Source organism: Haliotis cracherodii, unplaced genomic scaffold (assembly GCF_022045235.1).
Source record: "Haliotis cracherodii isolate W230 unplaced genomic scaffold, xgHalCrac1.p SCAF_5, whole genome shotgun sequence".
In the NCBI taxonomy this organism is placed as follows: Eukaryota; Metazoa; Mollusca; class Gastropoda; order Lepetellida; family Haliotidae; genus Haliotis; species Haliotis cracherodii.
In genome coordinates, this window is record NW_027266308.1 from 27960752 (window position 1) to 27987160 (window position 26409).

Below are 26409 nucleotides of genomic sequence, written 5' to 3' on the forward strand. Positions count from 1 at the left end.
GCCTGCCCTGCCCCCTTGACATGGGGAGGCTTGACTCACTGGGAATGTGTGGAATGATCCGAGCTAATAAATAAACAGCCAGGTGAATATTTGCAGGGCACCTGTTTTGAAACAATGGCCATTCTTGGTGATGGTTTGTTGATTAAATAGTCAATGCTGGGCAGTTTGTTTACTGTTAACTAAAGTTGGCTTTATGCTTTTTGTGAAATTTTACTGTTTAAGTTGTCCAAATTATTAAGCAACATAACATGCATATGCGGCCCCTTTACTTACTATGTATATTTTGTTTGATAATATTTGCCTACAGTAAACAACAAATCTTTCAAAGTGTTTGGGCAGTGTTTTAATGCTCCTTTTTTTTTAAACCAAAAGAGAGTGAAACTTATGTACATCTGAAGAAAGCCATTAGCTTTTGTTAGTGATTTGTTTTCAGGTATGACTTCATCTTTCATTCAAAACTTGAGCATGACAAAACAAATTTACTATATAAAAATAATAATTCAAGTCCATGCATGACTGAATAACTATAATAGCGTATTGTTAACATGACTTTTTGTTCAGCCCAAAATGCAAGAACAATGGCTTCTGTTACCATCGCAATGCAAGTGACCACGGTGTGCTGCCATGTCACGCACAGTATGTCACCATGTGTGTGCATAGCTCTGCCAAGCCTATTGTAGTCCAGGGGATGGTCAGACCGGGTCTTTGATGGACCATGGCTGAAAGTAATTGACTGATTTAGCTAGTTTGGACATAGGCCGGAGACCAATTGACTCATTATTGGCTTAGTCCATGTGGGTCCAGACTGACCACTTGATGCTTTGGGTTGAGAATGAGAATCTTGGATAATGTAGACACTAGTATCAGGTTTCTTTAGCGTGATTCGGTTACAAGCAGATTATGATGTTTTGCACACTATAATGTGGACATTTGTTTGTGCTGAGGTCATTGCGTTTATTTAAAGGGATGATGATGGTGGATGTTTGAGGAGAAAAACTTTGTATCTTCTTAGGGAGAAAATTGCATGGCTGAGAGTAAGTCGTTTGTTTTCCGTGGGCTCATATTTGATTACCTTCAGGCTGCACAAACTGGACTTACACAAGTCAAGTGGTTGCCCCATCTCCCCCAATTTGGATCAGTCTATGTTGGTTGTTTTGTGAACTGTTTTGGACCTGTGGGTTAGTTCAGTTTGGTGTGGGGGGTGCACAGGTTAATGTAACCTGTAGCTGGAGTGGACGTAGGTATAGCAGCAGGTCGACTGTGGGAGTTGGAGGGTTGGGTGATATATATCGTGGCTTGTGTCATCTATAGTAGCCTAGCTGCCTTCGTAGCAGTCCCCCCCAGGCAGAGAGAGCGGACACAAGAGGGCGACAGGGGACATCTGGGCATTGTCCTACACCCCCAAATTGTTTGTTCAAACTTTTCATCATCAGCCAGCAGCCATACTTGTTTGGAACTAACGCTGTCTCTGGACGTAATCAGGGCACAACAAGCGAATGAAAAATTGGATTTAACTGTGACGTTTATTCCTGTGACTTATTCTTGAACTGTCTTGGGGAGATAGTCGCATCGTGGGAGGTAGAATGGAGAGAAAGAGGTAGGTGATCTTTTATTAAGAATTGTAGTGGTTGTCTTATTCATAAACACTGTCGGCAATTGGTCATAGCTCAAGAATGTGAGTTATGTAATATTGATTTGCAGGTTCAGGCAATGGGAATGTGTCATTGATCGTATCTGTCGACTTGAGTTAAATACCCAGGCTTCAGCTGAACAGAAACGAGGGCACCTGCTTGTACACACAGACAAAACTGCAACCACGTTCTCAAGACTATTGTCATGTTTGCTTTTTCCTCATGGGAAGTTTAAGTATGAGTGCTATATAGGCAGGCTGTGTCAGGTTTAATTTTCAAGCACGTTTGTGACTTAAAACACAAGGTTTTAAGGTTAGAGTTAAAACTACCACAAGTCCTGTGGTCCCATTCCAAATTCGTAACGTGTCCATAAGGCTGATCATGCTGATACAAATTACTTAAGTTTAAAAGTTTTCATATGTGTATCAATATAAAAGAGAATTATTTACCATAGAACTTGAATGTCTTAGAGGACAGTGAATTAATGGAACAAGTAGGACTACCCATTCCCATCGTCTAGAAATATTTAGGGAAAGTGACCCTTTTTAGTATTATCTGATAATTAAATAGGTGGGAGGAAAGTATGGTGATCTAGCTCAAGTAAAACCTGGAAGTAAATGTTACCATGGCGACAGCTCATATAACATGTATTAGAAGATTTGGTGAGTAGCAAAGTATTTATATGTCATAATTTAAAATTATTTTTTTTTAAAAATATATATATTGTTGGGGCCAAAATAAAGCAGTGTTTTTTCATCCAATCCTGTCTTTTTTAACTCGGGGCCAAGAATAGCTATGCAGGCAGATGTGTTGTGATGTCTGCGTCTGTAGCCTGTGACAGAATGTACAGAAAAGTACAGAAAAGCCAAGACTGTCACTGACAAGTCAATGTATTGATACATTCTTCTCCATGTCTGCTGTGTTGATGCATAATACAGGTCCCTACGAACTGATTGCTAAGCTTTGCCTCGGTGACAGAAATAGGTTATAGTGATATTAATAATTACAATAAGTGTTTGTGGGGATGGGTAGATAAAAAATGACAAACATGGTTAAAAATTAATTGCAAGCCTCAGATTTGGTGCTGAATTTCTAATCCAATCTGAGTGATATATATTGATCTGTACATCACAATGTCATTCACTCCGCAGTAATTGATCTATCAAGGGGCGATCCTGTTTTAAGAGCTGAGCCACAAGACTGTCATGAGCCGACCTCTATTATGGTCGAGTCGAAGCGTACGGTAGACTTAATTCTCTCCTCTAAAGAATTTTTTTTTCTAATATGGAAAAGAGCTGGCTAGGCTGGTTTTGTTTTCATAAAGCACATATTTATTTCATATATTCCCCAGTCATGGGGCAGGACTTAGGTTGAGGTTGTGAAATTAAGAGCTGTGTCCCTTATGTGGGCTGGTAGCTACAGTTATGAGTTCACCCCATTTATTCTCAATACTTATTGTTATGCCAAGATATGCTTGACAAATTTGCTTTTAACTATAACTTTGTATTCATGACACACTTGTATATATATCAACTTGTTCTAATCGCTATATGGCTAACATAATGCCAATGCGACATTAAATATTAACTGAAACTATTTTTAATACTAGGGAGTTCACATCACTTCCAGGAATGCCCCTGCACAGAGAGGAAATAAATAACAATAATAATAACAGCTGGCCAATGACATACATGTGTACAACTGTAAACTTAAATGTATGTGTGCCCCATGTCTTCATCATGTTCATAGGAAATACAGTAGGTGCATATTGGTACTGAAGTTGCCCATAAGAGACAGGAAAGTTTCAGTGTTTGGTACTCATCTGAGAATATGGCCAAACTTACATGAACTCATTTGAATGATAGGAATTAACTTTTAGACAATATTAACACGTTCTTTGAAAAGGGGACAGTTTGGGAGTATCTTAGTCTGGCTCTATTTCCGACGATGCTTACTTTCCTAGAAAAGCTGTTTTCATCATAGCTTAATTGAAACAACAGGAACCAGCGTCAATTAGTGTTATCAGTGAAAGGACTCGTACTAGTCATCAGGGCAACAGGGCGAGAGTGTGCCGTCATACTTCCAGTGATGGGTTGCACTGTTATATTTGATGAGTTTAAGGTGGGGGGAATGGATCTGAGGCACAGAAATTCAATATGTGCAATGTTGCGTCCCTTGTTCTTGACAGGATCCTGGAATCATGTTTTCAAATCCCAATTTGGTTGACAATGTGATTAAGGCATTCGAACTCCGGAAATATCCTGGACTATTCACTGTGCATGACTTCTTTTCTTGATCAACATTATGTGTTTCAGATTTACGTGTTATTTCGTATTGGTTTAGTGGGTTCCAAATGAAATTCCAATGCATTGAATGTACATTAGAAGCTGCAAATCTGAAAACACATGTGAATCTTCTAATTCACCCATACCGATGCATGTGGGTTTCATCAAAGTGGTAAATGTGTAAGACCTGCATCACTTCAGGCTTTCCTCCCACATCAACCCAACTCACTACCGGTGTGATGCTAAGATGGATGATGATCAGTAGACTCACATTATAATAGTTGGATAAGGCAAATTTCAATGTGATAGAGTTATTATTGGAGCTTTTCAAGGCAATTGTCAGAAGGCATCCAAATACTGGATTAGTTTGCCAAGAGGTGACTATAAGGATTCTTATAGAAGATTGAAAATGGATTGTCCTTTTACCACAACACTTGAAGTAAGGGGCGGTTGGGTAGCCTAGCGGTTAAAGCGTTCGCTCGTAAGGCCGATGACCCGGGTTTGATTCCCCACAAGGGTACAATATGTGAAGCCCATTTCTGGTGTCTCCTGCTGTGATATTGCTGGAATATTGCTAAAGGTTGCATAAAACCTTACTCACGCAATCACTTACTTGGTATGAAGTTACTAAATCCGCTCAAATTATGATTTATGTGTATTGTACTTCAACATGTTAGTTGACCTTCTTCGATAAGCTCCTTGTAAATAGAGCTGCAATAAATCAGGGTGTATTGCCTTGGGTTATCATATTATATATTATCTTGAAAGCATGTCATCAAATCAGTTTCATAGTGTAGTAATACGTTTACAGATAGCATACACGATCACCTGTAAAACTTGGTTTAAATGTTTAGAATGGTTCGTAAGAGGCGACTGACAGGCTCGGGTGGTCAGACTCGCTGACTTGGTTGATCCATGTCATCGATCCCAATTGCATGGATCGATGCTCATGATGTCAATCACTGGATTATATGGTCCAGACTTGATAATTTACAGACTGCCATCATGTAGTTAGAATATTGTTGAGTGCGGCGTTTAACAACAAACGAACAACACAAGCTTCAGCCCTGCTCACTTACGAATTTAAGATAATATCTATACAAAAAGACTATAATATCGATGATGTTAAGCAACATGGATGTTGGTGCCCCTCAAACACTAAAGTTGGCTTCCTGACATAAGTAGGATTTGTCACGAAAAAATCTCACTTATCATGATTAACACTAGCCGTGCTATATGTGACGAGGATCCCAAGGTGACAGAAAACACTGCTTGTTCACGCTGCACTTGCCTAGTATGGAACCTGACCTTCGTTTGTCTGGAGAGTCGGAAAGGGTTGTTAGCTGCAGTGTATTATTTACAGAGTTCCAGGAATGAATAAAAAAACATCCTGGTGTGAAAACAGGAAACAAGATTCATAAACAGCTCTACTTGACCCAGGTACAAACTCTGAGCTTTTTTGTCATTAACAGTATCGGCCAAAACATTGTGTTCACATAGTCAGTCGTCACACTGTAGGTTTTCTTTGCCAGATTAGGTGGTATCCATGCATGTTGTTCAAGTCCTTGGGGTTTGGGGGTCACAATATTTAGTGTCATAGTTCGATGTCACTAGTCTTAAATTGATCTGATACAGCATTGCCATCTGCTTGATGGTAAAACTGATAGTCCACAAGGAAATGTCACCAGCTTTTCGTGTCTTTTCCTTGTCTCAGGGGGAGGTGGGGTAGCCTAGTGGTTAGAGCATTCACTCATCACGCCGAAGATGCCGCTGTCACTCCTAGCCTCAGAACACCAGATTTTGGTTACTTTCTAACCTTGATTGCTGCTCCCTCAATTATTTACTGGCCGCCATATATCTGGAATGTTAATGTGGTGGAACACATTCAGTCACTCCCCACACAAGTTGAGTGAGTGAGTGAGTTAGGTTTAATGCCGCTTTGAACAGTATCCCAGTTATATCATGGCATGTCAGCTTAGTGTGGGAGGAAAGCTCGAAGTGATGCAGGACTCAGACATTTACTACTTTAGTGAAACCCACGAGCATGGGTATGGTGCTGAAAAAACGAGAAACGTAATTGGGCGAACGAGGATTCGAACCCACAATCATAGCTTTCTGGCATGTCCAAGGGACGCGACTGCACATTGAATTGCGGCACCTTAGACGACTGTGCCCCCTACACAGGTTGACTGTGCTAGAGGAACAAGAGTATCTCTTTCTCTGGGCAAGTAAGGTTAATGCGTCCATCTTACAACTACAGAGCTCCAGATAAGCTGCGTATCTGCGTGAAATACGCATCAGAAATGCAGAAATACGCAGTAAAATATAATCCAAGCGTATCAAATACGCAACGAACATTACAGATACGCTACAAAAATAAAACTTGCGCGTATCATCCAAATATTGTGAAGTAACCCTGCGTATTCGATTAGCAAATCAGCAACTTATTTTGAATTATAAACGGGCATTCCGTCAACCTTGCCAAACTCCACGATGACAGTTACATCATGATCATTTGCCATCATACTTTCTTGTGGAAGTATCGTGGTATTTTTGAGTCCTATAAAGCTCTCGAACCCACACTACACCAGTTTGCAGGGACTAGATGAATAGTGTTTTTAAATATTTAACTTAAATACCCACATCTGTAAAAACTAGTGGGTAACAGAAATTTGAATACGCAGATTGAATTACCGATACCCAATGATTTTAAAATGCATGGGTAAAATACCCACAACACCAAAAGCTTATCTGGAGCTCTGCAACTAACATGATGAGATGGTGGAATCAGACAAAACAATGACCTGGGATCAATAAGACTGACAGCAGAATGTCTGATCAACTGGTCAACACAGCTCCATCGATGTCGCTTCATTAAACAAGTAGAGCACCATCATCAGTATTGACATATGTAACCTTTGAGGTGTTTTCAGTTAAAGTACTGTATTCAACATAATAAGCACCCAGGGCGCTCTCAAAATTAGAAATAGTGGCCTCTTATTAGAATATTATTTTGGTGAAAAAAAACAGTTGAAAGATATATTTCGTTGTTTATATTGACAGCCTGAAATGTATATATACGACAGATATATTTTTCCAGAATTTATTTGCTCATAATTAAGGGTGCATATAACACATGAGTGTGTCTTATATGCGAATAAATAAATCTTATGTACATTGATCAGTCGGAATCGCCGTGGGTGCTTATTAGAGTGGGGCGCTTATTATATCGAATACGGTAATCAGTGAACGATCATCATTATTGGTTCTTTGCTCCAATCGGGCACCATCACATTGGATGTTAAATAAACTTGAGTTGTGTCTTCTTTAAAACTGCCAGTGCGAAGAGCTGTAACAAAAATAATAACATTATTAGCATAGATACCTAAAAGTAAACATGTAAATGGTTCATGAAGATGAGTCCATATTTCAATTCACAATTCTCTTCTCAATCTAAACAACAGATACAGATTTCTGAAGCTTAAGTAAATGTTGGTACCCTTCCCCTCATTTGAAGGAAAGCTGACACCTCCAGAAAGTGGATAGAAAAGTTGAATAACCCTTGCAACCTTAACAGGTTCCTCAACCTCCCCAACCCTTAAAACAAGGTGCCCCCCAAGTGTCAAGTGTTACTCAAGTCATTGTTCACTTGCTGCTCTCTCTTCTCTTCTCTCTCCCCTCCTCCCTCTTCTTCTTCCCCCCCCCCCCCCCCCCCCCCCCCTACACACACACACGCACACACACACACATACACAACCCCCACCCCCCAAAGTCAAGTGTTACTCTGTCAAGTGTTCACTTGCCCCCTGGCCACACCTCTGGTCAACCACTTTGGCCTCTTTCAAGTCACAACACTGAAATCCTGATGTCCCTTTTGACATGAATGACCCATGCCTGACCGAGGGATAACTGCCCGGTAGTCACAAGGCTAAATATTTACCTCCCAATGTCCATTTAACTAGTTTTACACCGTAAGAGTGTGAAATATCAGTCTGATGCTAAAGTTTGTATAAGGCTTGTCTAGTCCCTGCTTAACCTGAGGTGATCAGCTATACATGTGGCTTACCTGACAAATGTGTTGATCTTACACCGCATATACTAAATGGCTCAGTTAGAAGTCTTTGTGTGGTGATTGGAATACGTTAGGATTTCATCGTTGGTTCGTTCCAACCAGTCTATCACTAATAACAATGAGTTACAAATAGTTTGTAAATATAAAAACAGTTCGAAGAATTAGCTTGTGTCATAATTCGACATTTTAAATTTTTTAAAATTAATCCTTAAAATATTTTATTGGTTGAATATTACATTTGAGTGTATTCATGTGTAATCATGAAAGTATACAATTGGAAAAAAGCATTATGTAAATTTTTTTTATCTTCATTACAGCTTATGGACATGTACACTTGATAAAATGGATATTTTAACACATCAAATAATATTTTGTTTCACTCTCTTATTTACCGGTACACTCACAGCTGATCATTTCATTGGTGCAGGATAAATAAATAATCATTGGACATTTTGGGTAGATTGGGCTGTAAGAAGGAGTCCTGTCTGAAGAGTCTGACACAGCACAGATACTATCTCATGTAACACTGGCTTAAATGTTGGATTGTAGAGCAGATAATGGCTGGCTGAATGAGGGAGGTCCGAGACCACTTGTGGTGGCTCTGGTGGGGAATGTTAATGCCACACAATCATGTATAATCTGGGAGACCTTCTTTGTAGTGCTAGGTCTCCAGGAAAGATGTTTCCACGAAGTCTTATCAGGCACTTTGTCGATTATTCAAGATGTATGTTCTCAAGGGTCATGGTAATCTTGGCATTGTTTTTATAGGCTGATATTTTATCAGCATATGTGATAACACTTACACAGCGTATCATATTTGTTAGTCATTAGGAAAGCCTTTTCTGTAATCAGGATCATTCATGAATAATTCAGGAAGAAATATGTCAGCTTGCAGAACGTGCTCAGTTTTCCATTTGGTAGCTTTATTTTTCCTTTGTAAAGGGCTTGTTAAATACATTTGAGTTTGTGATGTGACATAAGTCACATTAAAATGTATGAAGGTGAAATTTCAGAATGGATTGTTCAAACAGTGACGGGTCATGACAGTCCTCCTGTCCTTATCTTGAATACCGTTATCTCGGGACACTGCTTTAGTGCTTATCTCGTAGTTATGCACAGACCTACTACGCCTATGACTAATCATTCATCTCAATCAATCCGTTAATGTTGATTATGTCACCATTTTTCAGTGGTCGTCTTGACTTGGTGTATTTCACGTGAATTACCTCCACTCTCTTGGGGAACACGTGTTGCCCAGTTGGCTGAGGTGCTGCAATTTGATGTGCCGAGTTGCGTCTCTTGGAGATCCCAGAAACCGCTTATTGTAGGTTCGATTCCCCATTAGCCCTGATTATATTTCTAGGTTTGTCCACACCATACCCAGGCTTGTGGGTTTCACCAAAGTGGTAAACGATTAAGACCATCATCACTTCTGGTTTTCCACCTACATTAAGCTGACATGACGTGATATATCTGGAATACTGTTCAAAGTGGCGTTAAACCCAGCCCACTCACTCACTCATTCACTTGATAATTATTAAGGAAATAGATATTGACGGTTGCAAGCATATCTCTACATCATTCGTCTCCCCCCCCCTTCCCCTGAAGCACATGTTTTCGGTGATTACAGTTATATTGACAAACGCTATTGGATCTAATTGACAGTCCCAGTCCGCCCCTCGACTCGGCTGCCATTATGCTGTGCCACTGATGGGTGGAACACTCCAACTGGAGCCGGACTTGATATGTTCTCATTTCACTGTGATAGATTTCTATTACCAATACAATCATCTCTATCCGAGTTGGATGATTAAATCGGGGGCTTATTTAGCATGATAGGTGCTGACGTTATACCATGGACGTTCGGGGTATATAGTCCGTAGTCCCAGTGTCTGAGCCACACATTCATTAGGATTCCGTAACCATAGATTATTTCAATTATTACAAGTGGTTTACCATGTTTACTGACCATGCTGACCTTGTCTCTAATTATTTACCAAACATGTTTTTTATCACAATGTTTTCAATTATTCTGGCTATTCCTGAACAAAGTACCTTCCAAACACACAGTCAGTCCTAAGTGTGGACAGACATGGGAGTGGGTGGTGGGATCGGATGTTCATGGTAGACCAACAGTGAGTCTCTCAAATAAACATATTTTACAGAAAAAAAAATTATCTTAAAAAAATGTAATAAAAAGGAGCCCAGAGACTCTCTTCCTGAAAGTGCAGTAATCTAGACTTGCACTCTATTATAGACTTGCATGGACTGTATTGGATATATTTGTTTCAGGCTTTGTATGACTGATTATGTTCATGGCTTTGCTGGACCACAGTCCATTATTTTTATGTGTTTGTAGGTTGTTTATCATTGTTTAATATTGCCCTCAGCATTATCAGACCAACCTGTGATTGGTACTGTCATGAGATACTATGAACCAAGTCACCGAGCCTGACCACCCATTCAATATATTTATCATTATGACTAGGTTTCTAGAAGCCTGGTGTAATCTCCCATGACCCTGTTGACTATGTTTAAGAGTAATGTGTAATGATATTGCTGTGGGACTGCATGTTGCAGTCTCAGTGTGCTGTAAAACAACACCTAGTCTTTCAATATGGGTAGGCCAATGGGTAGTGTGTTGGCTATTCTTGCTGAAAACCTGTGATCAGATCCAACCTGGGTACAAAAAGGGATTATCTAGGATTCTAGGATAGTGCCTGTGGCTGGCAAATTGAGAAAAAATAATTATTTTGGTCAAAATTGGGACATTTCAAAAGGGTTTTCTTTTCCTAAATTCGGTGGTATTTTTAACATTGCATACAGCATGTACTGTATTGCATACAGTAAATTCCTCTTCCACTTTATTGGCCTGTTGTCAGTGATACACACGTTACCTCTACAAAGTCATGACATGTCATTGTATCCCAGTCAATCACTGGATTGTCTGGCCCGGTCTCGATTATTTACAGACCGCCGTCATTTAGCTGGAATATTGCAGAGTGCAGCGTTAAACATCAAACAAACAAACATCATGACATTAGTTATAAACATATTGACATGAATTGGGAAACTGACATTTGTTGCAGACTTGGGGCCGAATATTGGCTTGTGTGAGCAGGTCTAGATATTTGCCTGTGTTCATGTTCACCCCTCACTCACCCCTTCCCTGATATTAACGTGTCGTGTGGTGCAAAACAACTCCGGACTCGGCACGGGGTATTCAGTCCGTGAGTGAGTGAGTGAGTGAGTGAGTGAGTGAGTGAGTGAGTAACTGTTGTCACAGCAATGTTCTAGTTATATCTGGGTGGCCTGTCAATAATCTGGTTGGGACCAGCAAACTCAAGTCAGTAGAAATTGCAGGAGTACTTGATTTGATTTCCTTATGGATACATGAGTAAAATAAGCAAGGCCTTGTTCATCCTTGCTTTCCCAGCCTTGAATCAATACGTGTTATGGCAATGATCTCACAGACTGTCTGTAGTGATTCTTCATTCTATGCTCATTATTCATCATTCATCATGATGGTAACGTGATGAAGGTCGTGGGGGAATCTCGGTGTAAGCTGCTGCTTCTATCAATCCCACAACTGATGCATTTTGTGATAATTCAGAACATTGACAGATCTGACCTTGACCTTCTGAAGTGGGAAACCCTTCAGATCATTTGACTATTTTTTTATTCATGACTTAGGGGCATGGGTTGCCCAGTCATCTAAGGCGCCACAATTCGCTGTACAGGGTTGCGTCCCTTGGGCACACCAGAAACCTGAGATGATTGTGGGTTTGAATCCCAGTTCGCCCTGATTATGTTTTTAGGTTTGTCAGCATCATACCCGTGCTCGTGGGTTTCACCGAAGTGGTAAACGTCTAAGACCTACATTACTTTGGGCTTTCCTCCCACATTAAGCTGACATGTTGTGATATAACTGGAATACTGTTAAAAGTGGCATTAAACCCAACTCACTCACTCACATATTCAGGAATTCTATATCATGTATATCAAGAGAAGTTCACAACAGTGTAAAATATCCTTCTCTGAATGTCTTGATATTAAAGGATTTAAGCTCCTACACTTGTTCAAGTTGGTATTTAGGACTATGTTCTTGTGTGCATTATGATAATTAAGTAATGAAGATGAGCCAAAAACCTGTCAGGCATATGCATGTGATAGAACATGACAATTTGTTGTACAATGTTACTGTGTCACTGGTATGATATTGATGATAATGCCCGGTCTCAGTTGTCTTGCCCTAATTCGGCTGCTCTGAAACCATAGAGGACCCATGAAGATCCGGGTTAGAATTGATCTTCAGCAACCCATGCTTTCTGTAAGAGGCGACTGTGCTTTTTGTAAGAGGCGTCTAACAGGATCGAGTGACAAGGCTTGTTCACTTGGTTGATGCATGTCATCGTATCCCAAAAACGTGGATCGATGCTCATGATGTCAATCACTGGATTGTCTGGTCCAGACTCGATTATTCGATTATTTACAGACTGCCGTCATATAGCGGGAATATTGCAGAGTGCGGCATTAAACAACAAACAAACAAGGACGATAACAAGGAAGCTAAACAGACAGCTGCATGTCTCAAAATGTGGTCACTGATTTAACATTTTAAATAATTTTGTACATGGAGTCTTTGGAAGGTGTATAAATTTATTCAGTTACTTTTAGATCCGCTGTAATTATTATTCCAGACATTACCATTACTCTACTAAATAATGGTTAAGATGATGCTCTGATTTCCATATTTAACCTGCACCTGGAATATCTTCAAACTTGTTCCAGTCTTGCATTGTATGGTTAAAGTATGGTCATGAGGAGTTAACAGGTAATTGACCACAAGAATGTGGTGTAATTATTTAAAATTCCATAATCAGGCCCAAAATACCACCTACTTTCCTGGCAATTTTGCGATGACTAGACTTATTGTGGGAGATGAGATAGAAGCATCAAGTCGGCTTAATCGAAGTCGCTGCCGATGGAAATGACCACTGGAGGAATGCACATGACTGATTGGCCAGCCAGAGCCATTTCCAAGACAAAGACTGGATAAATCCCTTACTGGGGCCAGTCGGGAGGTGCTGACTTCTTCTGAAGAGGATTGGAGATGGCTTGTGGCTAAGCCGCATGTGATGTCGCTATTGCATTAGGCCCACTCGGGGAGACATCATGGGCGATATGGGTCGTAATGAACGTTAAAGCTTGACTGGCCGCAAGGACCTTCTTCTTGAGAGCCTCAGCTTAGAGAACCTGTGTTCGTGGGACCTTTCAGTAAGAGCTTCTATCTTAACCTGAAATAGCCAATATACGGTCTGAGGGCATGTGACTATCTTTTAGGACTGGCATCTATGTAATACCTGCTTTTATATTGGGGACTTTTATTTTTGTCTTTTTTGTTGGGAGTGAGTGAGTATGGTTTTATGCCGCTTTTAGCACTATTCCAGCAAAATCACGGTGGGGGACAACAGAAATGGGCTTCACACGTTGTACCCATGTCGGGAATCGAAACCAGGTCTTCGGCATAACAAGCGAACGTTGTTCTTTACAAAGTTGTTTTTCTTATGTTTTCTTTCTTTGACTTTCATATTAACCTTCTAGAACCTCACAGGCAGTATACTACCCAGGAAGCTGAGAATAACTGGTACATTGACAGGGGTAATAATAATGTAGCACAAGGAGTATTCACTTGGTGAATGGAATTTGGACCAATATAAATGGACTTGTTATTTTGTGAAGATCATTAAATATTATGATTATACATAATACTGTGAAGCTGGAATAATGTCTGGTAGAATCGGGTAGAATCATGCAGTGGGAGAATACAAGGCACTCACATCATGCAACTACCACCATCTTCCCAAGGCAAGGGCGTTAACTGACTAAAAAAATCCTATTTCCACCCTTGCCAAACTAGGCTGGAATTATGGAGTTATATTTTGGCTGGATTAATGAGTCCATGTATAGTCCATTCAAAATCGCGTAATGAAATCAACACGTTGTCCAGATTTCGGTTGAAGTTTATTGCTTATCAATATTATATCTCTTTTTCAGCATGTGCTTGGAAAAACGAGTTATTGTTTTTCAGAATGCACTTGTACAGTAATTATTAGGGACCCTTAAATCAATAGGTTTTTAGATGTAATACAATCAGCCTACTTTCTCAATAGCAATTTTGAGCTTGTCACTTTATGAGAATATGTAGCATGAACCACATTTACAACAGCCAGTATTTCCTGTGTGTGCAACTGGTTTGTTTTGCGGCTCTGTAAGACAGAGCCAGGTAGCGGGGCCTGCTATGTACACCTACCCTGTCTGCTAATCTAGGTCACACGACATACAGCACTGCTCTGCCGTGTCACAGCTGACACATGCTGGTTGACAGGCGTGTTGTTCTTTTTAAATGTTACTATGAAAACATGGGCTGATTTGTGTTTGTGATGTGTTCCGTGGTATATTGCATATTCATCACAGTCTTCTAAAACGTGACAGTTTCAGCCATGAATACAAATATACTGTCTGTGAAATGTTGATTTGTAGGCAGCATGTACTCTTATATGCAAGGTTAAAGAAATAAAACGGCACGACATCGATTAGAGTGGAACATTCTCAGCTATCTTGGCTGTGATTAATTCTGTTAATGACAAAAAAAATTTTGTGAACTTGAGTCTATTGATCTTGTTCAATTTGAGAAACGCTTCCTAGTGACCAGATTACAGAGTGAAAGCAGCAGGAAGCATTTTCACTGTGGAGACCTAACTCGATAAGGACGAGAATTAGATTGAAGAAAGAGTGGATAAGGAAGGGTCCTGTGAGAGTTGGGTTTCTCCATTGTGGTAAATGTCTGAGACCTGCATCACTTCGGGCATTCCTCCCCCCATCAAGCAGACATGCCATGATATGACTGAAATACTGTTCAAGTGGCATTCCAAACTCATTCTCCTACTCCTTTGACACTGTACGAACTTCCGAGTGAGGTGTGGGGGGCACGGGTGGTCCAGTTGTACGATGCCCGCTGTTTGCTGTGCAGAGTTGCATCCCTTGGAAACCTATGATTGTGGGTTCAAATGCCTGTCCACCCCAATTATGTTTCTAGGTTTGTAAGCATCATACCTTGCGGATTTCACTATAGTGGTCAACGTGGAGACCTGCATCACTTCGGGCTTTCCTCCCACATCAAGCTGACATGATGTGATAAAACTGCAATACTGTTAAAAGCAGCGTTAAATCCATCTCACTCAATCACTCGGAGTGAGTAAACCGCTTTGAACAGTATTTCAGTTACTTCACACTGTGTTGGCTTCATCATGATGTCAGACAAGGAAAGTCCAAAGTGTCATACCCTCACAGTTTACTACAAGTGAAATCCACAAGAATGGGTATGGTGCTGACTAACCAAAGATCATAATTGGGAAGAATATGAATTTGAATACACGATCACAGGATCCTGACATGGCTAAGGAAGGCAACTCTACTCAGTGAATTGCATCTTAGATAACTGAGCCATCCATGATACCCTTTAACATGTTTAAGAAATATCTTCAATATGCATTTGGTGTTGTACATATGTGTAACATAACGTCCAGTTTCTTGTCCAGTGAACCAAACCCAGAGAGCTGGATAGTTGGTGGCATAGACTTGTCACAGAGTGGTGAATAATCTCCTGTAGGTTATCTGCTGTAAACATGTACCAAACATTCTATATTTCAAGCTGACAGTAATGTGGTTGACTGTGCCTGTGGAAGAGAAAATTATGAGACCAACTTATGTCCGTCATTAATTTGTATAATCAAAGGTTAATGCAACACCGACAAAGAGGTTGTATATTTGCGGTTGTCAACGTTGAAGATAATGGTGGGTTGGATTCTTGGTAAGTTCCCTCAGGCGTCAGACACACCACTTTTCCCCAATCCTCATTGACATTTCTGACTGCTGCCACCATTTTGCCCGTCTGCTTGGGCTATTTCCAGATCTCCGAATGATCAACGCCAATACTTAAACACGGTATCCCTTGTATGATTGCAGTGGAACAAGTTAGACTTAATGGGTAGCTTACAGAATCTTGCTGAGTGTCTTGTAATTCGGCAGGTGAAGTCAAGTTGGTCCATGGATTTTGCTGTGCACAAATGGCTATAGGATGTTATAGGACATGTCTATATTATCCGGTTTTGATATTCCTTATAAGAATAACTTATCTTCTTTATAGTAATATCTTGTCTTCTTTATCATAATAACCTCTCTTCTGTATCGTAAAACTTGTTTTCTTTATCATAATAACTTGTTTTCTTTATCATAACTTATTTTCATTTTCGTAATAACAGGGGTAGAAACTAACATATTTAATCCACTAGTCCTTATAATGATAACACATAGCAAAACCCTTAATAATGGCAAATTTCTTCTTGTCCTTATTGTACCTTAACTATTGGCCAGTTTGGCAAGGACTATAGGACTAGTGCCAATTTCAAATGCTGTAATAACTTGTCTCCTTTATCACAATAAGTTGTTTCCTATCATAATAACGTGTGTTCTGTATTGTAAAAACATATATTCTTAATCTTAATAACTTATTTTCATTTCCTTGATAACTTGTCTTCTTTATCATAATAATTTGTTTTATATATCATAATAACTTGTTTTAGACATTTTGGAAAAACAGTCTGCCAGTAATAATATTCCACTTGTCACTTGCTTATCCATCTAGATAGTTGCTGACAATGCTACACGAGGGTAACCAGAAGTAAGGATCAGTCTTAAACCTGTTTTCTAACTAGGGAAGAAAAGCCAGTTTTAATGTTTCTACAAAATTGCTTATGGTAGATTAAAATGGCCCTTCAGGATCATGATTCTCAAGGTTTAATGTTAACATGGTTAAGGTGATCTGAGATAGGTAAAATAACACCTAACTCCTACACATTCAATCCGAACTTGTTCATGTTTTAACAGATTATATAATCCAAGTGGAAAGCATCAGATACTCTGCATGCTAATGCTCAAGAAAATGAACACGCTCTAAACAAAACTCGGCCCTAAATTCAATATCCCCGCCACACTCATGAATCCAAGGACAGTATAGACATCAGTTGTTTGGAAATGGGTGAGCAATGTTCAAAATGAAAGACGGTGCTTGGGTCCTTCAGGTTTGGAGGTGTGTGAATCTAGAATGTACTCAGTTCAATTTTCAACACTTTGGGTAGGACAAGGACTTTTTAATCTTAATTTCAGACCGCCTCCGTGGTCTAGTGGTAGAGCATCTGCCCGGAGAGCGAAAGGTCCGGGGTTCGATCCCCAGCCGCGTCATACCAAAAGACATTAAAAGATGGTACTTCTTGTTACCCTGTCTGGCACTCGGCATTAAAGGGCTGAAACAAGGACTGGTCGGCTCAGAGTCATTTTACTGTGTCTGAGTGGGGTATTCATGTTAAACTGCGGCATGGTATCTCAGTGAGGTAGCACTATAAATCGGCATCAGTCCGGACTAGTACAAGCAGCCACACACAACCACACACACACACACAAGTGCATGCACGTCGCTGTATAAGTGCAGAAGTCTTGGACACAACGTTAAACCCAATTTCACCTCACCTAATCTTAATTTCAAACACTTAGTGGGTATAGTGTCCTACCCACAGCAGACACTGTTTGTTTATTTCTTGCTGTGACGCACAAAAAAGTGCTTAGTCATTCCCCTCATTTTCATATTTTGTCCGATATGAAGCCTACTTCACAACCTTACTACCACTGTTTGTTGTAGAAATAGAACAAACAGAGTGTAAAAATCTATTGATTTTATTTGAAATGACCTGTTTTGATAAATATCTCGTGTAACTCACACCCAACCACTCCATCTAGGTGTACACATGTGTCCATACAAACAGTCAGTGATGCATGTCGTATGCTCAGTTGCTTTTTTCTCGTAACACAATCTAGCCCAACTGTAATGTCCCATTTTGTATTCCAGTGGCGAGACATTCATTTTTATGCTTGCCAGTTTCTTCGCTAGGCTATATTCTGTCATACCCAAGGTGAAGGTCAGAGTGAATTCCCTCCTCGACATCGTGAGAATGTTTTGCTTGAGTGATTTTGCTACCGGGATACACTTACCATCTCCCTTATTTGGAAGTATATGAAGGTAATTATGCTAACAGATGAAATACATCTAATTAACTTCTGAATAAGAGCAAGTTATGTTCTGTGTAGATAGTCTATCCAGCAGTGTTTGATCTGCAGGACGTTCCTGCGAAGGACTATATTCAGAGACACATACCTCACATAGTTGTCCTACTTGTTAAAATATTCCCAGCTATCACTCAAGTTTGAATTTAACAGGTTTGACTTTGCTTTGTCATAACTCTGTTTGTGATAAAGAATGTTCTTATAGGCTTGTGCAGTTGTTATTTCAGATGTAGTTTCCTTTGAGACTGCACTTCATTGTTGATGTGATTGTAAACCACTGTGGTATGCAGTTATGACTTCACATTGTGTTTATATCACATTGGTAGCTGTTGTATAAGTCTGTTTATGACCTGTTTGATGAGTTTGAAATCCTGTTCTTAGATTGTTGATGTGACAGTTACGACATTGTTCTGCAGCTGATTAAATAGACTGATTGATAACATGGACTTACTTACTTACAGTGACTTGCTTGATAACTGTGTTCGAACCTACACCGAAACGTCGCTCTTAATTGTAATAAAGAAGGTGTTCATCCATAAATTTGTATCCTTACTTAGTACTCCAACTTCTAAATGCCTATCTAAGAAGTCAGATCTTAGTTCTCACTACCGCTAAACAGAGATCTGGGGACATCCCATTACGAGTCAAGTCAGACCGACCTTTCGCAAACTTTGACTGACCAATGGAATGATTGACAAGAAGTCGACATTAGCCAATCAGAAAAAAATTCTCCTGCTTTGTGGCACGTACTAGTTTCAAACTGGTAACTCCGCTTCGAAACATATTTTGACAAATTCTTGATTATAATTTTGAAACCTGAACAAAATATCCTTCTGGAGGAATAATTAACAGATGGCCTAGATTCTATGGATTCAGTCTTTATATATAAAGCCTATTAATTTTTCGAGGTTACATGATTAGAAAACACATTCGGACTGTCACGATCTTGGAAGTGATGCTCTGGTTGGTCGGATGAAAGGTCGTTCTGACGTGACCTGTAATGGGATGTCCTAAGATCTTTGTTTAGCGGTAACGAGAACTTATATCTGATTTTGATGAGAGTGAGTGAACTGGCACCTAGTAAGCAACAATCAGTTCAGCATCCCTCAGCAGTTCAGTAACCTCTGTACATTGCACTCTCAACTGGTTGAGGTTTCATTTATACCATTCATGTCTTCCTGTGACACTGGATAATGTAAGTTTAACACAAATCATGCATTATATCTATCTAAAACTGTTTATTCAATATCATTATGGTAAATGTGCATGTGCAGATATGTGTACTTGATGGCAGACTTTGTCAAACTAGGATCTCATGATTCGATGTGTATCTCAGAATTTCAGAACGTATCTAAGATTTTTGTTAAATTGATATAAATCTCTTTAAAAGTCAGCAATGAGTTACATGAACTAGAACAAGAATAAGATGTTAGTTACAGATTGGTAATTTGATAGTTTGAACACTTGCTAGTCCTATAACAATTTGAAAGGGTCTGGACCACCTCCGTGGTCTGGTGGGAGAGCTTTTGCCTGGAGAGTGGTTCAATTCCCAGCCGCATCATACCATTGAGAGACATTTCAAGATGGTACTTGTAGTTACCCTGTATGGCAATAAGGGGCGAAAACTGAACGGGACTGATCGGTCAGTATACTGTGTCTGAGTGTGGTATTCATGTTAAACTGCAGCATGGTATCTCAGTGGGCTAACACTATAAAACTGCCACTACACACGCACGCACATCTCTACATAAGTGCAGTAATCATGGACTCTGATTTTAAAGCCATTTCACCTGACTTTGACTCAGTTATAAAGTCTGGCATGCTTGGATCTAAAACGTTCTTTGTTTCACAAGCATTTTGGACCCGTAGAGATCCAGGTTAAAATATGTCTTCAGCAACCCATGCTTGCCGTGAAAGGCGATTATACATGTCGTAAGAGGTGACTAACAGGATCGGGTGGTCAGGCTCGCTGACTTGGTTGATGCATATCATCGATCCCAAACGCTTGTATCGATGCTCATGATGTCAATCACTAGATTGTCTGGTCCAGACTCGATTGTTTACAGACATCTGTCATCTAGCTGGAATATTGCGGCGTTAATTAACAAACAAACGAACAAACACAAGCATCATGTACACTTACTGTGGGACTAATGTTTGAGATGCTCGTCATGTGTGTGATACAGTCAAAATACTCAAATTTATAGTTTCTGTTATGTTGCATGTTTTCATATTTCTTGGAATCCAGTGTTACTGTTACTGTTAGGTTGAAAGCCAAAATATCCCAAGTGTGTTGGTAATTGATGATGGGACTATTTTCATTGCTATTTGATTGATGAGCCTCTCGAAAACCCATCATCATAAGTGGTAGACGCCCCGGCTGCTCTAGTGTGGATGTTGTTTCTAAGCAAGCCTGACCACCCGATCCTGTCAGTCACCTCTTAGGACAAGCATTGTTGCCTTTGACGGCAAGCACCAGGGTTCCTGAAGACCTATTCTAACCTGGATCTTCTCGGGACTCAAGGAAATGAGACTGAAATACTTGTTGACATATGTACGTGTCTCCTAAGTACAGAGTACAGAGTACATGCATGGTGTTGTGTGTACTCTAAGCTGATACCTTCTGTGTCATGGCTTACATGTGCTTAGTTCACCTGTCATGCAATGTAGGGAAGTAAGTAGCCATTTTTACAGACCCTGAAACAGAAATATTCCCAAATCCAATTCAAGTGATCTTGATTGCATCAATTTCCCTGAAAATTAAGACTTTTTCTGGGATCTTTTATGTTATATATTAAAAGGTAAAAAACAAAACAATAAATTTGAAAATTAAATCAGAGACTAAATGTGTGCCTATGGGAAGGAAGTCTATGGGAAGAGACAGGTAGTGCAGTCACTATGTTTAAGCCATGTTCTCGCCATCACATGAATATTAAAATCCACTGATGTGGTGTCCCTGCTCTCACCTCATCTAGCAGCAGACTTCAGGCACCCCATAGCCACCTTAAGCTGTATCAGTGAGCTATGTAGTTGGGGTTCGTGCTGTGTTGTATATATATAAGTTGTATATCATGTGAGAGGGGGGGCACGGGTGGCCAGTCGTCTAAGGCGCCGCCATTTGCTGTGCAGAGTTGCGTCCATTGGGCACGCCAGAAACCTATAATTGTGGGTTTGAATCCCGGTTGCCCAAGTCATGTTTCTAGGTTTGTCAGCACCATACCCATGCTCGTGGGTTTCACCGAAGTGGTAAACGTCTGAAACCTGCATCACTTCGGGCTTTCCTCCCACATTAAGCTGACACGCCGCGATATGACTGGAATACTGTTAAAAGCGGCTTTAAACCCAACTCACTCACTCACTCACTCACTCACTCAACCACTCAACCACTCACTCAACCACTCAACCACTCAACCACCCACCCACCCACTCACTCACTCACTCACTCACTCCATCACATGTGAGAGGAAAACTGAAAGTGAAGCAGGTTGACAAGGATCCTGTGAGCAGGGGGATGATTCTAACATGGTAAATAAACAAGGTTGTGTACAGACTGAAATAAGGATATTTTCAATTTGTACTAAAATACCAAAATTATGTGCTTAACCTGTAACTTTGGTTATCACATATCCAACATAACAACAACAACAATAGGTGCGTACTTATATTGCACTACACTCCTTACACAAGGTGTTTGCTCAAAGCGCTATCATTGTTACATTACCCCAGTCAATGGATCAGGGTGCACTTGATTTTTTTTTCATTCTCAGCTCCCTGAGGAGTAAACAACCCAGGCTGCTTATGAGGTGCTGGAAGGTTAACAGCCACAGTATCTCATCCTACCGGGTACCATTCATAGCTGAATGAGCAGACGCATATGTCAAGCATAGTCACGTGTGCTTCAGTGTGGGGCAGGAAGGAAGCCCCAGAAACTCTCAGGTGTTAAGCTGGTGACCGCGGTTACCCATGCAACTATTCTGCACGATAGACGTTGCTAAACATCACCTGATTTGTGACCTGTGCGCTGTGCAGAGGACCATCCACCAATCTAGCATGTAGTATATGGCGTAAGGCTTATGTAATATGTTTATACCACAGCTGCAGTAATTCATGGGTATTGTTGCTCAGAGACCATAGAACTAACTAAATGTGCATGGTCCTGGCCTCTTCAAGGGTTATCTTTAGAACACTGTTGTATAAAATAGTCTCAAATTCCTGAGTCTGAATATATATATGACATATGTTTAAAGTTTGTGCAGCACAGAATAAGCGGGGTGTTGATATAGGTCAGTGGTGAGACCTTGTTTGCCCACCTCAGCTGGAAGCGTTCAGCTCTTGCTCATGCTTCAGCTTGTAAGTGAGGCCCAAATGGCCCCCCTCAGTAATGGCCAGGTTTGTTGTCATACATTTACATAAATAGATGCTTTTATATCACAGGATAATTTAACAGCGGATGTAGTGTATGAAAGTGAAGCTGAGTGTCGCTAAGTGCATGTTGTTTGCACGTTGCTTGATTGGGAAGTTACATGGTATTGTGAGGTGAGCTATGTGGGGGGAGGGGGAGATGTGTGGGGGAGGGGTAGTACCAGGGTCAGTGCAAGAGCATGTTGCTTGGTAGGTAAGTTGCATGGTATTGAGAGGTGAATTATGTGGATGGAGGGTGAGCTGGGCGGCGGGGGGGGGGGGAAAGATGTGTGAGGGGAGACATGACGAGAAATTGGTATAGTACCTGGGTCCGTGCAAGAGCATGTTGCTTGATAGGGAAGTTGCATGGTATTGAGAGGTGAATTGTGTGGGAGGAGGGGGAGCTGGGGGGGGGGGGGGGGGGGGGGGAGAGGAGAAAGAGCTTGGGTGGGAAGGGGGAGATGTGTGTGTGTGTGTGTGTGTGAGGAGAGACATGACGAGAAATTGGTAGTACCTGGGTCCTTGCAAGAGCATTTTGCTTGATAGGGAAGTTGCATGCTATTGAGAGGTGAATTGTGTGGGAGGAGGGTGAGCAATATTGGGGGAGGGTGAGCTGTGTGGGGAAGGGGGAGATGTGTGGGGGAGGGGGAGACGAGAAATTGGGGAGTACAAGGCTCTGAATTAGATACTCGACTATTCCAAGACTACATACTCCTACTATGAACTATGACATAGGTTAAAATAAAATGTCAACACTAGAGAAAAATGAGATTTTATTGTGCATAAAAGGCAAAATAGTGGTGACAATTATATGAATAATGGACACTGAAAATCAGTGATGACTCCAGGTGGCCATGGAAAGGGTAAGCATGTTCTGTACAAGCCATTGTACCCGTGAAGATCCAGGGTAGAATTGGTTGATGCATATCATCGGTCCCAATTGCATGGATCGATGCTCATGATATCAATCACTGGATTGTCTGGTCCAGACTAGATTATTTACAGACCCCTGTTACATAGCTGGAATATTGCTGAGTGCGGCGTTAAACAACAAACAAACCAACCAACTGTTGCATGTTTCTTCAGTGTTGTGTCATGATTGGCCACACTTTAGGTATTAATGTAAAGGTTTTTCAGCTAAATGAATAATTGTTTTGGAAAAGGGTGGAATCAAACTCAATTCTTTACAATTCTTTATGTAAGCTGTTTTTTTATCCTGGTTTAGAACTGTACAAGCTTTTTATATGTCTTCTAATATGTTGTCTCCAGTGTTGTGTCATGTTTGGCCAAACTTGAGGTATTTATGTAAAGACTTTGCAGCTAAATGAATGATTGCTTGATCAGTTTGGGAAAATGTTGGATTCATAATCTTCTTTTAGTTGATAATTTTTCCTGGTTTAGAAGAGTACAAGCTTTTTGTGTGTCTTATGTCAACTAGTCAACTGAAGCACAGGATGACGTGGCGTGTTATGATGTAAATTGCACCAGGAAATGAGAAAACAGCGAGCGATAGGACTGGCATATCTTTGATATATCAGAAACAAAGGAAGGCACAGCAGGAATACAAGTCATTTTATGCCAGAAAAGTCAATGGAAAAGAGTAACCGTGTTTGAAGGACTATTTGAAATTTCTTATTTTAGAAATTCGCGTACTGTATGTGACTTAGTTTGAACAGTGATGTTTTATCACCACATGTCAACTTAATATGGAGGATGTATGTATGCTACAAGATGCAGATGATGAAAACTTTAGTCAAACCCATGAACATGGTATTGGACTCTATACAAAATGTATTTGATTTGAACTAATAAGAAGATCCTGCTAGCCTAGCTTAGGTACTGACTACAGAGTGGATTGCATCATTTTATGCTCTCTTACAGAGTGAGTGAGTGGGTTGGGTTTAACGCCGCTTTTAACAGTATTCCAGTTATATGGCAGCGTGTCAGCTTAATGTGGGAGGAAAGCCCGAAGTGATGCAGGTCTCAGACGTTTACCACTTCGATGAAACCCATGAGCACGGGTATGGTGCTGACAAACCTAGAAACATAATCGGGGCAAACCGGGATTTCGAACTCACAATCATAGGTTTCTTGGGTGCTCAAGGGACACAACTCTGCACAGCGAATGACGGCGCCTTAGACGACTGGGCCACCCGTGCCCCCGCCCTCTTACAGAGAATGAAGGTGATAGGGCTTGAAAGATTTGTTTCAAACATTATTGACTTTATTGAGTTAATTGAGAAGCATGGGAAAGATTGTATGGCACTACTTCAATAAGAATCAGCTTGTTTTACACTGTCGATTGGTTTCTTACTTTAATCAAACACCAAGAATTAAAGTGAGAATTTGATTTTGTTATCTTAAATAGGCGTATTGATTGCTCGCCAACTTGGTGTAGAAAAAGCCATTTGTCATGTGCAGCAACCCAAAAAAGGCTTCCATGGTACACATTAGCACTTAATCTCTTGTGGAGTTTAAGACTTGGGAATCTGCCTAGCCACTGATATTGAATTAGTCAGGTAAATCAATCAGTTACAGTCATAGCAGAGGGCAAGGTGGCTGAGTGCCCACCACTATGTGGTGCTGACTTGTTGCTCCCAGACAGAATGGCTTGCACTGTTAACACTGTTGGACTATCGACACTGCAACACTGTTGTACACCTACTGTCGCAATGTACACTGTTGTACATCTGCTGTTGCAATGTACACTGTTGTACATCTGCTGTTGCAATGTACACTGTTGTATATCTGCTATAGCAACACTGTTGTACATCTGCTGTTGCAATGTACACTGTTGTACATCTGCTATAGCAACACTGTTGTACATCTGCTGTTGCAATGTACACTGTTGTATATCTGCTATAGCAACACTGTTGTACATCTGCTGTTGCCTCTGTCACTCATGAGTCATTGCTATGGCCATGATGATTCTGTTGTATTTGAGTTGGAACTGTTGATAACAGGTTTCTTCCGTTGCTATGTCACTGCTGGATAGTTCAGGTTTATACCGATGTGTGTCGTATTCTCCACTATTTATGCCCACTGGAATCTGTTTCGATAGGTTATTGTGACTGGTTATTCTCTGATGTTTTATATATTTTTTGTTGATGAGTTGCCCAAAATAGTAGAACATTATTAATTGCAACATCACAAAAAATAAGAGTCTTTCTTCAGATGAAATAGTGAAAACAAATACTTGAGAATCTACGAGGAGTTATGATAAAACTGAATACGTAGTCGTCTTTAAATTATCTACCAGCCAGTCAGGCAGGTGGATGAAACTTCAGACAGCCCAACAGAAAAGTTGGCAGCATCAGGCAGGTAGGCAGGTGGCAAGGCAGTTATTTCGGACACTGCATGATGACAACATGTCTTATGCCAATTCCAAAATCTGGTCCTTCCCAATTACGTAATATATTGTCGTAATTGACCTTGTCGTTTAACCATATGAAACAGAATATATTGAGCATTTACTGATTGGAAGCATATGTTGCCAAAGCTGAGTATATCGGCCAGAGATCAGAGGTGCGCAGCATCTAATGAAATGTCGAATTGTTCATGGCCATGATGCGACTGGTCTCATAATCCAAGTAGGAAATTGACGCAGCCTGCAGTCTGCAATCACTGGGTCAGTGGGAGTTGGGTCACAGGTCACACACTGGTAACAGACAAATTGGACATGGTAATTGCCTTGTCGATACGACTGTAGACACAGCCAGGAATCAATGAACCTTAAAGATGGCTTTATCGCTACACTATGACAGTTGAATTCCTTCCAGAGGATTGGAGCTGATGGTTTGTATATTGAGTGCTTTAGATGTTCAAATATTTTCCATTAATA

At 40.5% G+C, this 26409-nt stretch overlaps 1 protein-coding gene across 3 annotated transcripts in view; it reads left to right on the plus strand.

Moving 5' to 3' along the window:
• The window catches only part of LOC139444358 (protein numb-like), a 100908-nt gene that overhangs the window by 18727 nt on the left and 55772 nt on the right, over positions 1–26409 (plus strand). The window contains exon 1 of one of the 3 annotated variants that reach the window (XM_071225307.1): positions 1221–1597. The exons of 1 other annotated variant lie outside the window; for it this stretch is intronic. In XM_071225307.1, the coding sequence (XP_071081408.1) occupies positions 1584–1597 (14 nt within the window). In that variant the 5' untranslated portion in view covers positions 1221–1583. Of the gene's footprint in view, positions 1–1220; positions 1598–18062; positions 18124–26409 lie in introns of those variants that run through there. One more of the 3 variants, XM_071225309.1, reaches the window with a different exon arrangement.